Source organism: Trichosurus vulpecula, chromosome 1 (genome assembly GCF_011100635.1).
Source record: "Trichosurus vulpecula isolate mTriVul1 chromosome 1, mTriVul1.pri, whole genome shotgun sequence".
NCBI classification, from domain to species: Eukaryota; Metazoa; Chordata; class Mammalia; order Diprotodontia; family Phalangeridae; genus Trichosurus; species Trichosurus vulpecula.
Window position 1 is genome coordinate 522,399,505 of NC_050573.1, and position 17,313 is coordinate 522,416,817.

Here is a 17,313-nt window from a genome sequence, read left to right on the forward strand (position 1 = left end):
AAACCAAAAATAAAAAATAAACTTAAACAAAAATTTAAGGTTCCACAATTAAATAGCGTCAAAATGTGTGGTTCTAGATTGCAGAGAGGAATTTAAAAAGGCTAGTGGGGAAAACTCCCGCCCAGCTCGCTTATTAATAGTAACAACATTTATACAGGGCTTTAAAGTTTTCAGAACTTTATATAATCTCCGTCTTGAACCTCACCACCACCTTATTAGGGACAGGCATCATTTTCATTTTACGCACAAGGCAAAGACTCTAAGAGGCTAAAGGGCTTGCCGATGGGCAGGGGGCAGAAGCTGAAGCTGGGTCTTCCTTCCTGGTTCCCTGGGAAGAGCGCATGAGAAACATTCCATTTCTTCTTAAGGCAATAGAGGACACTGAACTAATAAATCCAAGGTCTCCGTTGGGGTCCGGGCCAAGTTCACAGATGCCCTTCCCCCACCCTCCCTTTTCCCTTTGGTCCTCCTTTCCCCCTCGGTGCGGGCCGGCTCCTGGCTGGGGAGCGGGGCCCAGCTGCCCCCTCGGTGAAACGGGAGGTCGGGATAGAACGGAACCCAAACAACGAGGAGCCACGTTTCCTTCGCAGGGGGCGGAGAACTCTAATTCCGAGACACCTTAAAAGAAGCCGGCGCCTTTAGCGGGGGTGGGGGGAGGGGTGAGAGGAGTCTCCAGCCTCACGCCACGCGTACGTCACAGACGGGCGGGGACGCCGGGACGCGCGGAGTCACCTGGGAACGCTAGCTCCGGGACTTGGGCCTCGGGCTTCGGCGCGGGAGGACGTCCTCCTTCGCTCGCGCGCTCTCACGCACGTACACACGCGGGCCACGTTCTCTTCGCGCTCCCCTTCCCGGAATTGGGCGGGCTCCTGCACGCGCCGTCCACCCCCACCCCCCGAGGCGGAAGTGACTGAACGCTCTGCGCAACTTCCTGTTGGGGCGGGGAAAGTTGATTTATCATGGTCTCTCTGGCAACCAGGTAGGTGGGTTCCATGGGAAAGAATCACCCGGACTTTGGAGGGAAGGGAAGACGGAGAGGGCCGGGGAGGAGAAATCCATCAGGCCGGGCCGGTGGGGCGGGTGACAGGGAGGGAATTTGAGCGAGGAGAGACCGGTGTAGACAGAGGTCTTGTGAGACTACGTGTGTGGACGGAGCAGGCCTGGACTGTCACTTTTAATGGGGTGGGTGGGCTAGGTCTTCTCTAAGGCACCTTCTCGCTGTTTATCCCGGAGTCCCCTGTGCTCTGCTGCATCTCCGATCCTTTATTAAACGCCCACTGTGTGCCAGACAAAGGGAGAAGGGGAGGGGGAGGAGAGAGGAGGAACGTGGCTGGGAGGGAGAGAAGCTAGGGGTTCGGGGACAGAGGTGCGACAAATCTCTGCCCTCAAGGGGTTTACAGCCGACTAAACCAGCTCTCCACTCCGTGTCAGTCTAGCCAGGCTGCCCGAGTTCCTCCCCACTAAGAGGCCAGGGAAGTGATAGGTGGTCTAGTTTTCGAAGCTATCCAGGCGTGACTTTCTCCTTTGTAAAACGAGGATATTGCAACAGACTATCTTTCGGTGCCAGAGGACTATTTCGCGCCTCCGTTCTGTCACTGCTTATGTAACCCTGGGCAAGTCGCTTAACACTTTCTGCAGTACCTCTGTACCTTTCCGTGCAGGGCTCTTTAATACTTCAAAGGAACAGGATAGGGTCTGGGGATAAGTAGTTATCCCCAGATGTGCCACTAGAAATGTACCTTTTTAAAGAATATTGTCACTCCCTTTTCACTTGCTCTTGGTTTGGTCCCGCCGGTAGATTGGTAGGCCAGCCCTACTCGTGGCATTCCTAATTTTATGAATGACAGTCTCCCACTCTCCTAAGACCACATTAAAACTTTTAAAAGTAATGTTTGTCTGGCTTTATATAAAAGGAGTTTTTTTTTTGTAATTGGTTATACCCAATTTTAGTTTATGCATTGCAAACTTAACGTTTATAAACAATATTTTTTAATAATCAACTTAGCCCACTTAGAGGCTTATCAGTTTTGTGGATCCATCGTGACCCATTCCTTCATTCTTATAGTCAACAAGCATTTATTTGTTAAATTCTTATTAAGTGCCAGACACTTTGCTAAATGTTTGGCATAAAGAAAAGACAAAGAAGGCATTCACCTACTTTCAAGTAGTAGGTTTGATCCAGGGCTGGTTACAGGTCAGGGTTAGGGTGGGATATAAGGATAAATGCTTGTAAAAGAGAGTCCAAAAAGATTGTTCCTAAAAGACAAAAATTAAATAATTGTCATTTTGCATTATTTGTGCTTCTGCTTACCTCCAAAAACATAGATAACTGAGTTGACTGTATTTATTTGCCTTCCATTTCAAAGCTCAAGTGCTTTATCAGCTTTACCTGAGCACACTTTAAAGCTCTCAGGAATAAAATGTCATCACTGCTGTCCAGAAGAGGAGATAGTAAGGTATGGGAAGACCAACTGACTTGTCCTTGGTCACATAGTCACATGATCAGGAACAGAAGAGCGTCCTTCCAAATCATTGCCCTACCTGGTGTCAGTAAAGTGGTAATGGAGTAGCCATAAAGCTAAGGCTACTTTGATGCCTGCAGGTGACCATAACTTCCTAAGATCCTAGGATCATAGATCTAGAGATGGAAGGGATTTCATAGGGCAGCCAATCCACTCTCCTCATTTTACAGGTGAAGAAACTGAGGTCCAAGAAGGTGAAGTGACATGCCCAAAATCACTGATATCATTTCCTTAAGAACTTGGTGATGTTCAAACCATACCTGTGCCTGGTAGTTTGACATTTTAAGGCCTGATCTCATCTTATTCCTAGACTTGGAAAAACCATTGGAACTGATGTCAGCAAACCCAAGTACTAGGGCCATCTCCGACGTTTACTTGCCATATGATATTTAGGTAAATCACTTAATCTCTCTTGAGCCTCAGTGTCCTTATCTATTGCATTGGGATAATACATCACCTACCTTGCCCAGATCCAGTGGTTGCTATGAAGATCAACTGAGATGTGCATGAGAGTGCTTTTTAAACTGTAAAGTGCCATGTAAATATAAGATATTGTCATGTACTGTGCTGTATGATTATGTGCTAAAATTATTATTCTAGGTAATACAAGTGAGAAGTATTTTACTAGTTAATTGTTTGTTATTTTTTAAGGTAAAAATGATCTGCCAGGTAATCTGTTTGTACTCCAACAGCAAGTTTGTTGAATGTATTTGTAATAAGTTTACAGATTACAGTTGAGATTGCATGGCAGGCTAAATTTAGCTTGGAAGTTTCTTGTTACCCATCAAGTTAAAAATTTTAATAAATTCTTTTTGATTCTAAAAGCATTTTTCCTGCCATCTACTTAAGCCCTGAGTAACCTGAAACTTGGCCAGTAGACTCCTTAGTGGAGGGACAAGTCTGCTGGTGGGAGCTGAATTGATTTAAACGTTACTTACCAATAGAGTTTGACGCTCAGTTCTCTAAGTGGCTTATTTTTTTTTTATCAATTAAGGTGTAGCCAGTACTAAGCATAGAGCCATAATAGCTTTGACTGTTTAAATATGGATTCTTGTTACCAGTGAATTAAACATTTCCCAGATTTGTGTAAATAATTAAAAAAAACTTGTTATGCCAGGACCTATGTTGTGAAACATACTGTTTCAAAATTGTAAATTAATACGGCATTATAACCTACTTCTATCAAACAATCTTGCTAATGTGAATCAAGGAAATTATGTTAAGAACCTGTTAAGAATAGCACATGTAGAGTTACTGTATATTATATGACAGGGTTCTGTCCTCCATTTGGAATTTAGCAACTAAAACTAAACTTAGGAATATATTCATCCCCTAGACCTTTTGAGGGCTCTGTTAAAAAGGTTTTTAACATGGCAGTACTAATCAGCACATTTTAAAGACCAGCTTTCCCTTTTTGTCACAATAACTATATACAAACTAGTTGAAAATTGCTTTCATCCATGCTGTTTTCCTAACTCTGTTTTTATACACAATCATGCCATACTAATTTTTACTCAGCATAATTAAAGATGCAGTATGAATCAGAAACGGCCAATGGTCATATAAAAAAGTAGCAATACACATATATGTTATATAGATAAGCATTTCTATGTTTGTGGCTATATATTTAAGTAGATGTGTATTTGAAAAGCTGAAGGATGAATATGGTTATCCAGAATAATTCTTCTGATTTAACTGCTTGGTGTTTATAATTTGTGCTATATTTTAAAAGAATAGATGACTATGGCTTTATACTCCTCAGTATTCTATAATGTGTAAAAGGCATCTGGAAATAGTAAAGGGAGTTTAAATTATTTCAGCTTATTCTGTTGCTCATTAACTGTTTACAGAGAAGCAGTTATTTTCTGCAATAGCAAGAATTGGAAATTTACAAGTTGTGATAATATAGTAGTGATCTAGAATATTTCCAATACCTTTTAATACTTCTTGACACCACTGTCCTTTGTGAAACAAATGCAGTTTTTATAAGGGTACTTCCACCACTAAACAGAAGTCTGTAGCTTTGAAAATTCAGTTTTCCTTTGGAACATTGCAGCTGATGTAGAAAGCCAAGAGATATGTGAGAACACGGGGAATTAAAGGATAGAAGCACTCTCCATTTATATAGCCAATAGTTCTTAATTGTCACCACTAAACAGTTTTAGGATATCTCTTGATCTTAATTGTCCTAATCTCCTGTTTCAAAACACGGGCCTGCAGATGAATATATTGCTGCCAAAGGTAGTATATAAGATACTTCCAACAATGAGGTAAATGAAATTATTTAATTGCAACAATTTGTATATTACAAGTATAATTCATTTTAAGAAATTCAGTTACTGTATATGAACATAATTTAGGGCTTAGTGTTTCTTACAGTTAAGAATCCATAGATTTAAAAAAGGACCCCCTCTGTTTTGTTTTCCTGTCATTAGGAGTTCCCCAAGTGTACAGTTCTCAAAAGTGATCCAAGACTAGGTGCTTACAAGACCCTTTCAGAGGGGTCGATGAGCTCAAAATTATTTTCATAAGAGTCCTAAGACATTTTCATTTCTAATATGGTAAATGTTGGTGGATGTAACTCATATACAAAAGTTGTTTGGGAGATCCTCAATAATTTTTAAGATTGTAAAAGGTATTGAGACCAAGAAGTTTGAGAATCACTGACCCAGTTGATGTAAAATATACTATAGATGAAAAAAAAAATGGAATTGTGGTACATAATATGCTGTATAGGCATTAGACACTCTTTGAAAGAATGATTTACATAGTTTTAAAGGAAACATATCTATCACATTCCATGATGGACACCTTTACTTTGGGGGTACTTTCCATTATTTAGTTGATTTATTTATGCCCCTCACTCTCCTTCCTTTGAAAATTTAAAGCCCTTTTATTCCTTAGTAACATCTGAATGGGTAAGAAGAGGCTCTAAAGAGATGCCATTTTGATATCGGATAATTGGTAAAGAAAGGAAGTAGAGCTTAAGTCACTTATGCAAAATTGGCCGGAATAGGACATTTTAAAATAAAAGGAGATATTCAAATTATCGTTGTCTTTCTTTTATCCATTTTTTCCTCTTTTCCCTTCTACTTCCCCTTTCTTAGCTTGGAGGGCTTATCTACCTGCAAATTAATGGCTAATGAAACTTTGAAATTGTAATGGTACCTCAGTTGCTGTTTGTCTCTGAATTGAAAAATAGAATACCTAGCAAGAATTTGTTAAACAGTCTGACAGTCATATATTTAAAGGAAAATTAATTCATGAATAACATAGGAAAACTTGTTAAGAAATCAGATTTGTTTCTGCATTGCAATAGAAAAAGGGTGTGGTTGGTCTACAGTAGCAACTAAAAGCAGGCCAAAGGTGCTATGTGTAAAGGATAGAAAAATACATTCATATGGGAGGAGAAAAATTTTGCAAAAATCTTACCTCTATCTCCTTTGTTTCATATTTAGATATGAAATTATGAATTTTGCCACTTTTCAAACATTTTTCTATTTAAAGTATCTATCCTAAAAGACACTTTTCTGATGAATTCCTCTATTTTTGCTACATTTTGTTTTGTAGACCAAGTCATATCCCTCTTGTGTTATTTGAGTTATAATTATATTACTGAGCTTATGCTCATAATTGTTAAATATGAACTACTTACTGGCTTGTGTTGTTCCATTAGGAGCTGTATAAAGTTAGGTAAACAGAGCCAGAGTTGTACAAAGAGTGCTGACACTTGAATCTCAGAGAATTTGGGTTTAAATCCCGTCTCTGGAGGCAGCTAGGAGGCGCAGTGAGTAGAACACTGGCGCCGGAGTCAGGAGGACCTGAGTTCGAATGGGACCTCAGACACTTGACACATTTACTAACTGTGTGACCTTGGGCAAGTCATTTAACCCCAATTGCCTTGCCTTCCCCCATCAAAAAAAAAATCCCATCTCTGTTGCTTAATATCTATGTGATTTTTGGCCAAGTCACTTAAGCTCCCTAGGGCTTAATTTCCTCATCTGTAAGATGAGGACATTGTACTAGATAGTTTCCAAGGCCCCATCTAGCTCTAAATCTGATCATATGACATGATTCCTCAACCATTGAAGCTTTATGTGGGAGATAAATTATAAAGACAAAAATATTGAGGACCTTATTAAGAAGGAAAGTTCTATTAATAAAGTTATAGTTGAATAAATATTAAAGAAAAATGAACTTTATTTTAAATTATATATATTTTTTCAATCAGGAACAATCCATCTTCTCTCCCACTCCATGCCACCATCCCAAATGAGAACAAAATTAAAACAAAGCTCCTGTTACAAACAAATCAAATTTCCACATTGGCCATGTCAAAAAAATAAAAGTCTCATTCTGCATTTGGTTTCTACACAGCTCTGGTTTTTGTCTTTTGATTTCATTAGAGATCCATTTGTTCCCCCCGCCCCTTGGGATTATACTCAGTTTTTCTGGGTAACATGTTTTTGGTTATAAGTCTATATTCTTAGCCTTCTGAAATACCATATTCCAAGCTCTACACTCTTTATTGGCTGCTGCTAAATCATGTGTGATTCTGACTTGCTCCTTGGCATTTAAATTCTGTCTTTTTGGATGCCTGTAGTATTTTGGTTTTCTGTTTTTCTCCCTTGTGCCTTTCCCTAGGTGACTAGGTGGCACCATGGGTAGGACATTGGGCCTGGAGTCAGGAAAGTTCCATCCTTGGCTCTTTTCTTTGAACTGGAATCTCTGGATTCTGGCTATAATGCTGGTGGGAGTTTTCATTTGGGTCTTTTTTTCTTCATGAGTTTCTGTTGGATTGTATTTCCACTTTGCCATCTGGTGATCTGCAAGCAGTTGCAACTCTTGGTCTAGACTAGTGCCTGGGAGAGAGGTCAGGGTTAGAGCTGTGGATTTGTGAACTATCCACTGAAAGGTGATAGTTGAAACTTTGAGATTTCAGCCATCTGGCAATTAATATCTGTGTCAACCAGCACTGTGACTATGTATATATCACTCAAGTTTTTGAACCTCTGTTTCCTCATTTGTAAAAAAGGAGACAGTGACTTCCCCCACAGGGTGGTTGTCTTGATCATATGAGATATAAAGGGGATGTAATAAGCAACTAGATGGTGCAGTGGATAGCGGGCTGGGCCTAGAGTCAGGAAGACTTGAATTCAAATCCAACCTCAGACAACAGTTCTGTGAGCCTAGTCAAGTCACTTACTCTCTATGTGCTCATCTGTAAAAGTGGGGATAATAGTACCTACCTCCCAAGACGGTTGTGAGGATGTAATGAGATATTTGTAAAGTGTCTTGCAAACCTTGAAGCACTATAGCGAGCTATTATTATCAAGGTAACTGTAAAGCACTATGTAAATATCAGCTATTATTAAAATTATATTCTTTCTCTTAGAAACTGGCTTCATCTATCAACCATTAATTTTTTCCCCCAATCTTTTACTATCTTGACTCTTTGCTTGGGCTCCAATTGCCTGTAGAATATCTTGTCTTAGATATCTCACATCACATCAAATTTAGCACATCTACAGTAATCTGCCCTGTCCATTCAGGTTCTCTCCTTCTACGTCCAGATTTTTAGTATTTTCCCAGCCAAAGAGGCTCAAAATCTGATTGTTCCCTCCCTTTCATATACGTTTCACCTAACACCAAATCGTGTCTTCCTTTGAAGGATCTCTTGCATTTTCCTTTCTGCTCAGTCCCCCTGCTAGGACCCGGTGGCAGGCCTTCAGTTGCTATCGCAGCAGTCTCCTAAAAGCTTCTGATATCTTCCCTCTAGCCTGACATGCGTACTGCCATCGGATTAATCCCTCTCAAATTGATACTAACTCCATCTTCACAAATATCTCTCGACTCCATACTATGTACTTGTAGGGCACAGAAGTACTAGGTATCATCCCTTCCCTCCAGGAAATCAGTCCATGTTTATGATAACTACCTTAAAAGGCAGTATGTTGATTGATGCCAAAGGAGCGCTGTACATCTGGCTCTGCCTCTTCACTATTTGGTTTACTTTAGGCAAGTGACTTAATCCCCTTTGGACCTCAATGTCCTCATCTATAAAATAAGGAAGTTGAATTCTAGATGATTTCTAAAGACTAGGTAACTTTTCAGATCCTTTGTAGTTGTAAATCTTTATGTAAATAAACGCTGAACAGGTTTCAAGGAGTGAGAAATCATTTTTACCATGGTAATCAAGGAGTTCTTAGAGGAGGAAGGAACTGGGGCTTAAAAGATAGATAGCATCTTGATAGTGGGAGGGAAGACATTGCAAAGAAACCTAGAATTAGTGGCATCTAAATAGAGATTGCTTTATTACTTTTTCCTTGTAAAAAAAAAATTTAAGCTTGAGGTTTGCTTTTCTTTAAAGAGGCTTTAGTAGAGTCTTTGATTGTCACCACATTATTTGTCATTTTGCTAATTGGTCATCTTTTGTTAGGTCAAAGACTCCTAGCCTAGCTCACCGTGGCCCCACTGCTGCAGCCTCAAAATGATTGTACTTCCCTCAAGACCTTTTGGAGGTCAGGAAAATGGGGTGTCTTAGAACCTGAAAGCAACCAGCATCCTAGGGAAAATAAGGATGCAGAACAAGCCCCTTCCTACATAGGAGACCTTCATTCCTAGAGCCACATTGATGCCTGCTTTTCTTTCTGTTCTCATCTTATAAAAAGTGATGTCTTGGCAGCACCACAAAGGTGACAAGTATTTCAATGACCCAAGTTGCCTTTAGTATGACTTGCCCATAACTAGAGTGCAAGCCTGATTTTTTGAAACTAGTGCAAAGAAAGCTATGCTAGAAGATTTCCTGCTGCATTGGTCCTTGTGATCATCAAGAGTAATATATCCATGATTAAAGAATGAGAACATATTTTACAGGGATAAAACAGTTCATAACTATGATGTTATTAAAGGGGGAACTGCAGTTTCACATGAGGCAGAAAGAATGTGACTTGGATGTTGAAAACCTTGTACCATGGCCAGACATCTTCAGTAATAGTATGTGGAGGCAGAATGGTATGTTGGAGGGAGGCATTGGTTTTGGTCCTGGCTCTTCTGTCTACCTTTATAAACCTGCTCAAGTTGCTTTACTTCTGGATTTGTTTCCTCCTTGGTAAATTGAGGGAGTTGGACTACATCAGACGTTCCCAAACTTACTTGGCCTACTGCCCTTTTTTAAGAAAAAAAAGGTTACTCAGTGCCCCTCTGGAAATCTACTTTCTTTAACTCTTTAACCATTTTTAAAAAAAAATTTGCATCATTTCAAAATAATATAAAATATTCTTTTTAAATGACACATCTTAAATTTAATAATTTATTGTAAATTTGTGGGTTTTTCCCTGCATTGACATTTTGGTGATGCAATATTGCATCATAACCGCATATCATCATATTGTAAACAAGTCATTACATGCGCATATTCCAGCCAATGCATGCTGTTACTTCCTGACAATATGAGATAGGCTCACCTGCCAACACTGTCTTGTTAAGACCTGTCAATGGACTTGACCACGGATGGTTTATAACTTGCATTTTGTGTTTTATTTGGAAAATAATGTAATCACTATGACTTTAACTCTGTTACACAAGAGATGAAACACGTATGAACAGTTTTTCAAAATTCTCTTCTTTCCTTATGCATCCACCACCTCCTTAATTTTATTTAATGCCTCCCAGTCGCACCCAAGGCTACTACCACCCTCCTGGATTGCCTCATTGAACACCCCTCCTCCGTGTCCCCTCCCCCTCCCCCCCTGCTGGAGGTGGTATCACCCACTTTGGGAACCTCTGGACTAGATTCTCTGTGAAAACAAATAGCATTGGGGCAGCTAGGTGGCACAGTCAGTAGAGTACTGGCTCTGAGGTCCAGACGACCTGAGTTCAAATCCAGCCTCAGGCACATACTAGCTGTGTGACCCTGGGCAAGTCTTAATTCTGATTACTTCCAAAAAAAAGAAATAGCATTTATGAAAATATCTTTCATTTAGTTTTCTTCAGCTTCTAAAATTCTTTGATACGTTTTCCTGGCAATCACCATTTCTACTCCTAACAATATGTTCATGTTTGATTCCATGTAGAAATGATACATCATGTGGCCTAACTTCACTACATCTCCTTTCTGTTTCCCATTTAATTAAATAGGCGTTCAAGTTTTCCATTGTCTAGAATTTCAGAGAATGGATTTTCTAAGGTTTTGAAGAAACTGTCATTCCCTTTTACTTGGTATAGTAAAGTTCGTTCCAAACCCTAATTACCACAGAATATTAGAGCTAGAGGGTACTTAAACAATCCCCTAGTCCAGGGGTGGGGAACCTGCAGCCTCAACAGGATCCTCCCTTTGACCACATCCATACTAGACAGAACAGACTTGCTCCCCACACCTGACCTAGTCAGACTCCACTCATCTGACAAAAAAAGATGAGGCTCTGTAAGATTAAATGTAAAGGGATTTGCCAGCAACTAGCTAGTTGTAGAGTAAGAGCTAGAACCTATTCTTTTTTAAAACTCCCAAATCTAGTGTTCTTTCCATTATCACTCTGCCTCTACAGATATCATGCAGAAGCTATTTTACTCTGAGGTTGAACAAGTTGTTCCCATATAATTTTAAATTGATGTGGGATCTAGTATCCTCCACTGGAGGTGGGGTAGTGGGCATAGCATTTGGCTGGATATAATGATAAAATACATAGGGCTCAATTTTCTGTTAAGTGAAGAATGCTAAATAGGGAGAGATTTTATATCACTATTAACTGTATTTTGCCTTGACATTCTGGGATGACCTGGTGAAGATCCTTTTTTGAAAAATCAGTTTGTCTTCTTAACATTTTCTCTTGGATATGTCAGATGCAGCTTTACTGATGACCAAAAACACTGACACATGTGGACATGGAAATCAAGCCAGTCATCCTAAAGATAGAGGGAGGGGACAAAACATTGCAAAATTTTGAGTTCCCTAATCCAGGTTCAGCTTGTTCACCAATAGACTCATTAACACTTGTGAGGTGTGAGAGAATTCTGGTCACGTATCTCAGTGCATGTCGGCTTTGTGGTTATAAATGCAGGTCAAAATAATCCATGCTGTATACTTGTAATAATGAAGATGAATGCATTTGAAAATAGCACTATTTGAAATAGAGTGAGTAGTCCAGGAGATCGGTAGAGACAACATACCCCAGGCCTGGGCCATGGAAGGGGGTGAGGGGTAAGGGGCAGAATGTCATTCTGTGTTTGTTCATGCAGATCCTGAGTTTACCAAACGTTTTTTTCTAGTTTGTGAAGACTTATAAATAGAAGTGATAAACCTCAGCAATAAAGAAAGTGAAGCTGTCTTCCAAAAACCAACGCCAATAAGTTCCCTAAGCTCTATTTATTTTCCCAGGACACACTGTAAAAGAAAGTGATATGGTCCATGTTGGGTTATTTTTAGATGTAAGTATAGAAGTTGGAGATGGAAAAGCCCTATCAGGTTGTCATTTCTTCTTTTCCTCCTCTTTCCCTCCCGTCTGTCTTTCTGTATTCTAAAGGGTCATTCTTTGATTTGTATTTTTGTTCTTAGTGTTTGCAGACATGAAGTGATCATCTGTCACTGCTCTAAATTTCTCAAGAAGAGAAGCTTCAAAAACTTTTTTTCCAATAGAAAATTATTAATATGTTTCATAGTAATGTTTTTGAAAGATAGTATAGTGTAGGGGAAAGATCACTGCATTAGATCCCAGGAGATGTTGACCAAAACCACTGACACCTGTGGGCATAGAATTAGGCTATCATCCTAAAGAAGGGGGAGGGGAGAAAACGTTTCGAAATCTTGAGTTCCTTAATCTAGATTCAGCTTATTCACTGACAGAGTAGACCCATTAATACTTGTGAGATATCCAACTCACCAACAGGAGAAGGGGATGGCTTGGTGGGGGAAGATTTTCCACAGTGATTAGGTTGCAGGAATGATTCACTATTTAAGGGTGAGGCATGTTAGACAGCAGCTGAAACGTAGCTTTGAAATCTGAAAGTCAGGAGCAGAGCCAGGCGGGGAACAAATGACTGGTCATCCTGGGCCCTTCCACAAAATGGAAAAAGAGTAGATAAGCATTATTGTGATTTTCAATTCTAAAAATACTTTGTTATTTAGTATCTTGTATCAACTTAACTAAATTATAGTAAAAGGAGGAATTTAAATGTAGACAGTTTCTGTAAGTTCAGGAAAGAAGTCAAGATTGCAGTTGATAACAATTAAGATTTTTTTTTAAACCTACTCTTAGGGGCAGCTAGGTGGTGCAGTGAGTAGAGCACTGGCCCTGGAGTCAGGAGGACCTGAGTTCAAATCCAGCCTCAGACACTTGACATACTAGATGTGTGACCTTGGGCAACTCACTTAACCTCAATTACCCTGCCTTCCCCCCTCAAAAAAACAACAAACCTACTGCCAGAGATTAGCTATAAGAAAGGTTGGGCTTAGACATTTGACATAATATGCCTCAGTCTCTTATGTACCAGCCATATTCTTCCTTTCTTATCTGGTGGCTCCATTGCTGGCTATTCTAGTTTTCTCCCTTTGCCTTGCTTAAACTATTCCTGTTTTCAGTCTCCTTTGTCAGAAACAAACCATGAGAATTTTTGGTTCTCTCCTGGAACAGGGAAAGCATATAATAAGTGAGATGAGCGAATCTCTTCTTTAAGATTAGGTTTGGGGCATATATAGGGACTAGACTTGTGATTTCATGTGTATAGGAAACCCTCTGGGGAGGAAGTTCTCTGTAGCCATGCAGGTCAGCATGTTTTAGTCTTAGAGAATTGCCCTAGATTTGTTTAGTTTTAGTTTTCAGCATTTGCTTTTATAAGATTTTGAGTTCTGAATTCTCCCCCCCCACCTTCCCAAGATGACACACAATCTGATATAGGATATCCTATATGATCATATTCAACATATGTTGCATCACATCATCATCATCATTATTATTATTTAGTATTAAGCACTGCAGTGTCCTTGGCACTGTTAAAAACAGGGTTTAGTTCAGTTTCTGCCTGTTGGTATTAGGCTAAAGTAAATTGTGGGAGACAAACCGCATTGGCAGGACACTAAAAGGACTACAGTCTTTGCCAAACTTTCTTCTCCATGAATAAAGAATTGCTTTGTGATTAAGTGACATCTTCTATGAATATCAAATTTACTCTTTAAAAAGCAAATTAGAAACTGAAATTGATTTTAGTAACCGGTAGCTCTGTTTTTTATTTCAAATTTACACATAAAGAAGAGCATTTCCATATACGTAGCAGAATGTAAAATGAGGATTTTTATGAAATTGTGAGTCTCTATTTCATTCTGCTTATTTTTTTAAGTATATAATAAATTCCACATATTACTTTGAAAACTTCCTCCTTGTCTGTGCTTCATTCCTTCTGTTTTCTTCTCTGTGCCTTTCAGTATTTCAAATATCTCTGGATTTGCTCTATCATTTGTGAAATGGGATATGATGGTGCTCCCCAGAACTTGGCCTTCTCCAAGTCGAAGCTTCTAATTAAGTGTTGCCAAGTTTGCCCCGGATACAAACCTGGGTTGGAATCACAAATTGTGTGTTCTCAGTCAATTTGGGGAAAAAGAAAGCTAAGCAAATGGCTCTGAATGCTACATGAGTTATGTGTGCTTTTATATTTCGAGGAACTAGAACTTAGGCTTTAAAAAAATCAAACCAGAATGGCAGCATGGATAGAAGGCTGATCATAGATGCAGAGAGACTCAGACATATGCCCGCAGTGTGACCAAGGACAACTCATTTAGTCTCTCGTTGACAGGTGAGTTGCCAATCTGCATTTCTGAAAGGAGTTTTCACCCTACACTGCTGAAATGCCTCTTTCTCTCTCCACCCCATTCCCCAAAATGATACAGTATATCTGTGCTATGCTGACTGCATTTTATCATTTCATTTGATCTGTAATTAGAGTAACATGAAATTTCATGTTCTATTTCTGAAATTAGCGTCCTTTCAGGATCCCTAATAGTCCCTGCACTTGAGTGTAGAGATCAAAATAAAGAGGTTTCTTGCTCCATACAAGTATCTGTGTAATACTATGAGGAAGAAAATACCTCAAATAGCCAGGTTTAAATTGCTGTTGTGCCAGCCTTGATGTTCCTTCCAAATGGATCTGCTTCATAATTTGAGCCAGATTATTTTTTTTGTTTGTATTCTTGTTGTCAGTACTTATAGTCGATATTTTAACAGATTTTTTATTTTTAAAAAGAGCAGATTGGGTGATTTTGAACTTTTGAAGTTATTTCATTTCGCCTATAGTATAATTTGTTCATTATAAATTCATACTTATAAAGGAGATGTGACTATAAAGACATGGCTTTTTTACTTCTTTAAAAACAAACATAAGGGCAGCTGGGAGGCGAAGCATATAGAACACCATCCCTGGAGTCAGGAGAACCCAAGTTTAAATGCGGCCTCAGACACTAGCTGTGTGACTCTGGGCAAGTCACTTAACCCTAATTATCTCCCCCCAAAAACAAAAGCAAAACATAAAGGAATTTATACATTCCAATGAGTGGTTCTCCAAGAGATGCTACCATTACTAAAAACATGTTAGAGCCAGCATACTACAATGGAAAGAATACTAAACTTGGAGTCATAGGACCTGAATTCAAATTCTTTTTTGGGGGGGAGGGGCGGGGGGCAGAGAAGGCAGGGTCATTGGGGTTAAGTGACTTGCCCAAGATCACACATCTTGTAAATGTTAAGTGTCTGAGTCTGAATTTGAACTCAGGTCCTCCTGACTCTGGGGCCAGTGCTCTGTTCACTGCACCACCTAGCTGCCCCCGAATTCAAATTCTAACCATACTTCTTACTAGTTGTGTGGAGTCAAATAAGTCACTCAGCCTACCTGGGCCTCTTGTTTCCTGGGCTATCAAATGAGGAAGTTAGACTAGATGACCTTCAGGGCCCTGTCCAACTCTGGATCTGGAGTTTTTTTTTTAATTCAACCACATAAAATCATCCCTATTAATTTTGTAGTTACTCCACATGTCTTTTTTTTTTTCAAACTTGAAAAGGTATTTCCCATCTATGTGATTTATCAGACTAATTTCAGTCTAGTTGTTTGCAAAAATGAAATTCACCTTCAAAGGATGAAAGTTTGACACTGAAGATATTCAAAGGAATGTGCTGAAGATTCTGAAGCCCACTGTGTCAGAGGAGTAAGGGTATGATCTCCCAAAGTTTCTACTTTGAGTCATTTATGTATCATTTGGATGTATATATCCTGATATTATTTTTAAAAAATCGGTCTCATTACCACCACCACCTCCAATAAGCATTAATGTTATTCCTGCAGATTTATTTCCTATTTTCTGATTTTTTTAAACTTGTTTTTAATAACTGTTCTTATAAAACTAAGGAGGTAAAAGCTACTTCTTTAGAGCAATAAAAAATAAGTCAGTTGTGTGTAGGGCTTAGGAAACAATCTCATGAGTTACTGACTTAAAGGATAAAGAAGAAAGGTGTTAGAGTCTGGATGAAGGATTAAACCGTTTTCTGAGGAGGATAGACGGCTATTTGGTAGCTAGAAGCTGAAGACAGGCACTGGTTTCAGCCTAGCTGTTTGAGCTTCTTCCTCGTTGTACTGTACAATATATTTCTGTGGGGCAAGAAACTTTTTCTTTTGACCTGTGTAATTTTGACACAACCCTACTTATTTGTACGGATGCTTTTATTCTTGAGGCTGGCCTGTTTTTTTCTGAGGAAAAGATCAATAAAGGCTGTAACTAATTTGATTTGGAACTGTACTCCCCAAATTACTAAATTGTATGTGTTCTTACCCCAGTAACAGCACTACTAGGCATAATCCCTGATGAAACAAAACAAAAGTCAAAGGTTAGGTCAAAGACAAAGGGAAAAGAACCAAATACACAAAATATTTATAGCAGTATTTTTTGTTATAACAAAGAACTGGAAAGTGAAATATTGTCATACCATAAGAAACGATGAAAGAGACAAATTCAGAGAGACTTGGGATGATACCACCTGGATGATTACAACAGTGTAAAGGGGCGCAACTGTGGGTCAGTGCAATGACCAGCCATGACTTTTGAAGATTGGTAATAAAGCATGCTTCCCACCTCTTGTCAGAGAGGGGTACAATATGAGACATGCATTCTCACACCCCGCCAATGAGTCAGTTTGTTTTGCTTGACTCTAGTTGTTACAAAGGAGGGCTTTTATCGGGGGGCAAAGGCAAGAATAGTGGGCGGAAGAGAATCGTTAGGTAGTGATAGTGATCAACAAAGGTGGAGGAGGTGGGGATAGCATCAATGAAGCATTAAAAATACCCAGAAGAAAGTTCAGAAGAAGATATAAGCAAACAGGGCAGTTTTGTTAGTTTCCTATTTAATATATACTTTAAAAACTATATGTAATGGAAATTCACAATTTCATATACTCTTTTTTCTTTTTTGTATATTGAAATGTTCATCTTAATATTTAAGCTCATAATAAAGAAATTTTAAATTAAGAAAAGAAAACAGACTACTTAATGCAAATAGCTACTCTTAATCATATGGATTCTCATTGGCTTATTTTACAGAGTACTGTAGTTTCGAGTTCATAATAAATAAAGATAGGCTTTCCTATTTGTCAGGCTACCTCATTATTATACTGATTAGTGACTGTAATAATTAAATTGATAGTTATAAGATTATAGACCTAAAACTGGAAGAGGACCCAGAGGTTATGTAGTCCACCTTCCTCATTTTATAGATAAGGAGCATGAAATCTAAGGTCGTTAGGTGACTTGCCCAAGGTCA

At 39.0% G+C, this 17,313-nt stretch overlaps 1 protein-coding gene across 1 annotated transcript in view; it reads left to right on the top strand.

The window, feature by feature from the left end:
- The first annotated feature begins 749 nt into the window (after positions 1 to 749).
- DHRS7B (dehydrogenase/reductase 7B) overlaps positions 750 to 17,313 on the top strand; it is a 67,843-nt gene continuing 51,279 nt past the window's right edge. Inside the window, exon 1 of the mRNA XM_036742252.1 lies at positions 750 to 979. Within this exon, the coding sequence (XP_036598147.1) occupies positions 960 to 979 (20 nt within the window). The 5' untranslated portion in view covers positions 750 to 959. The remainder of the gene's footprint in view (positions 980 to 17,313) is intronic.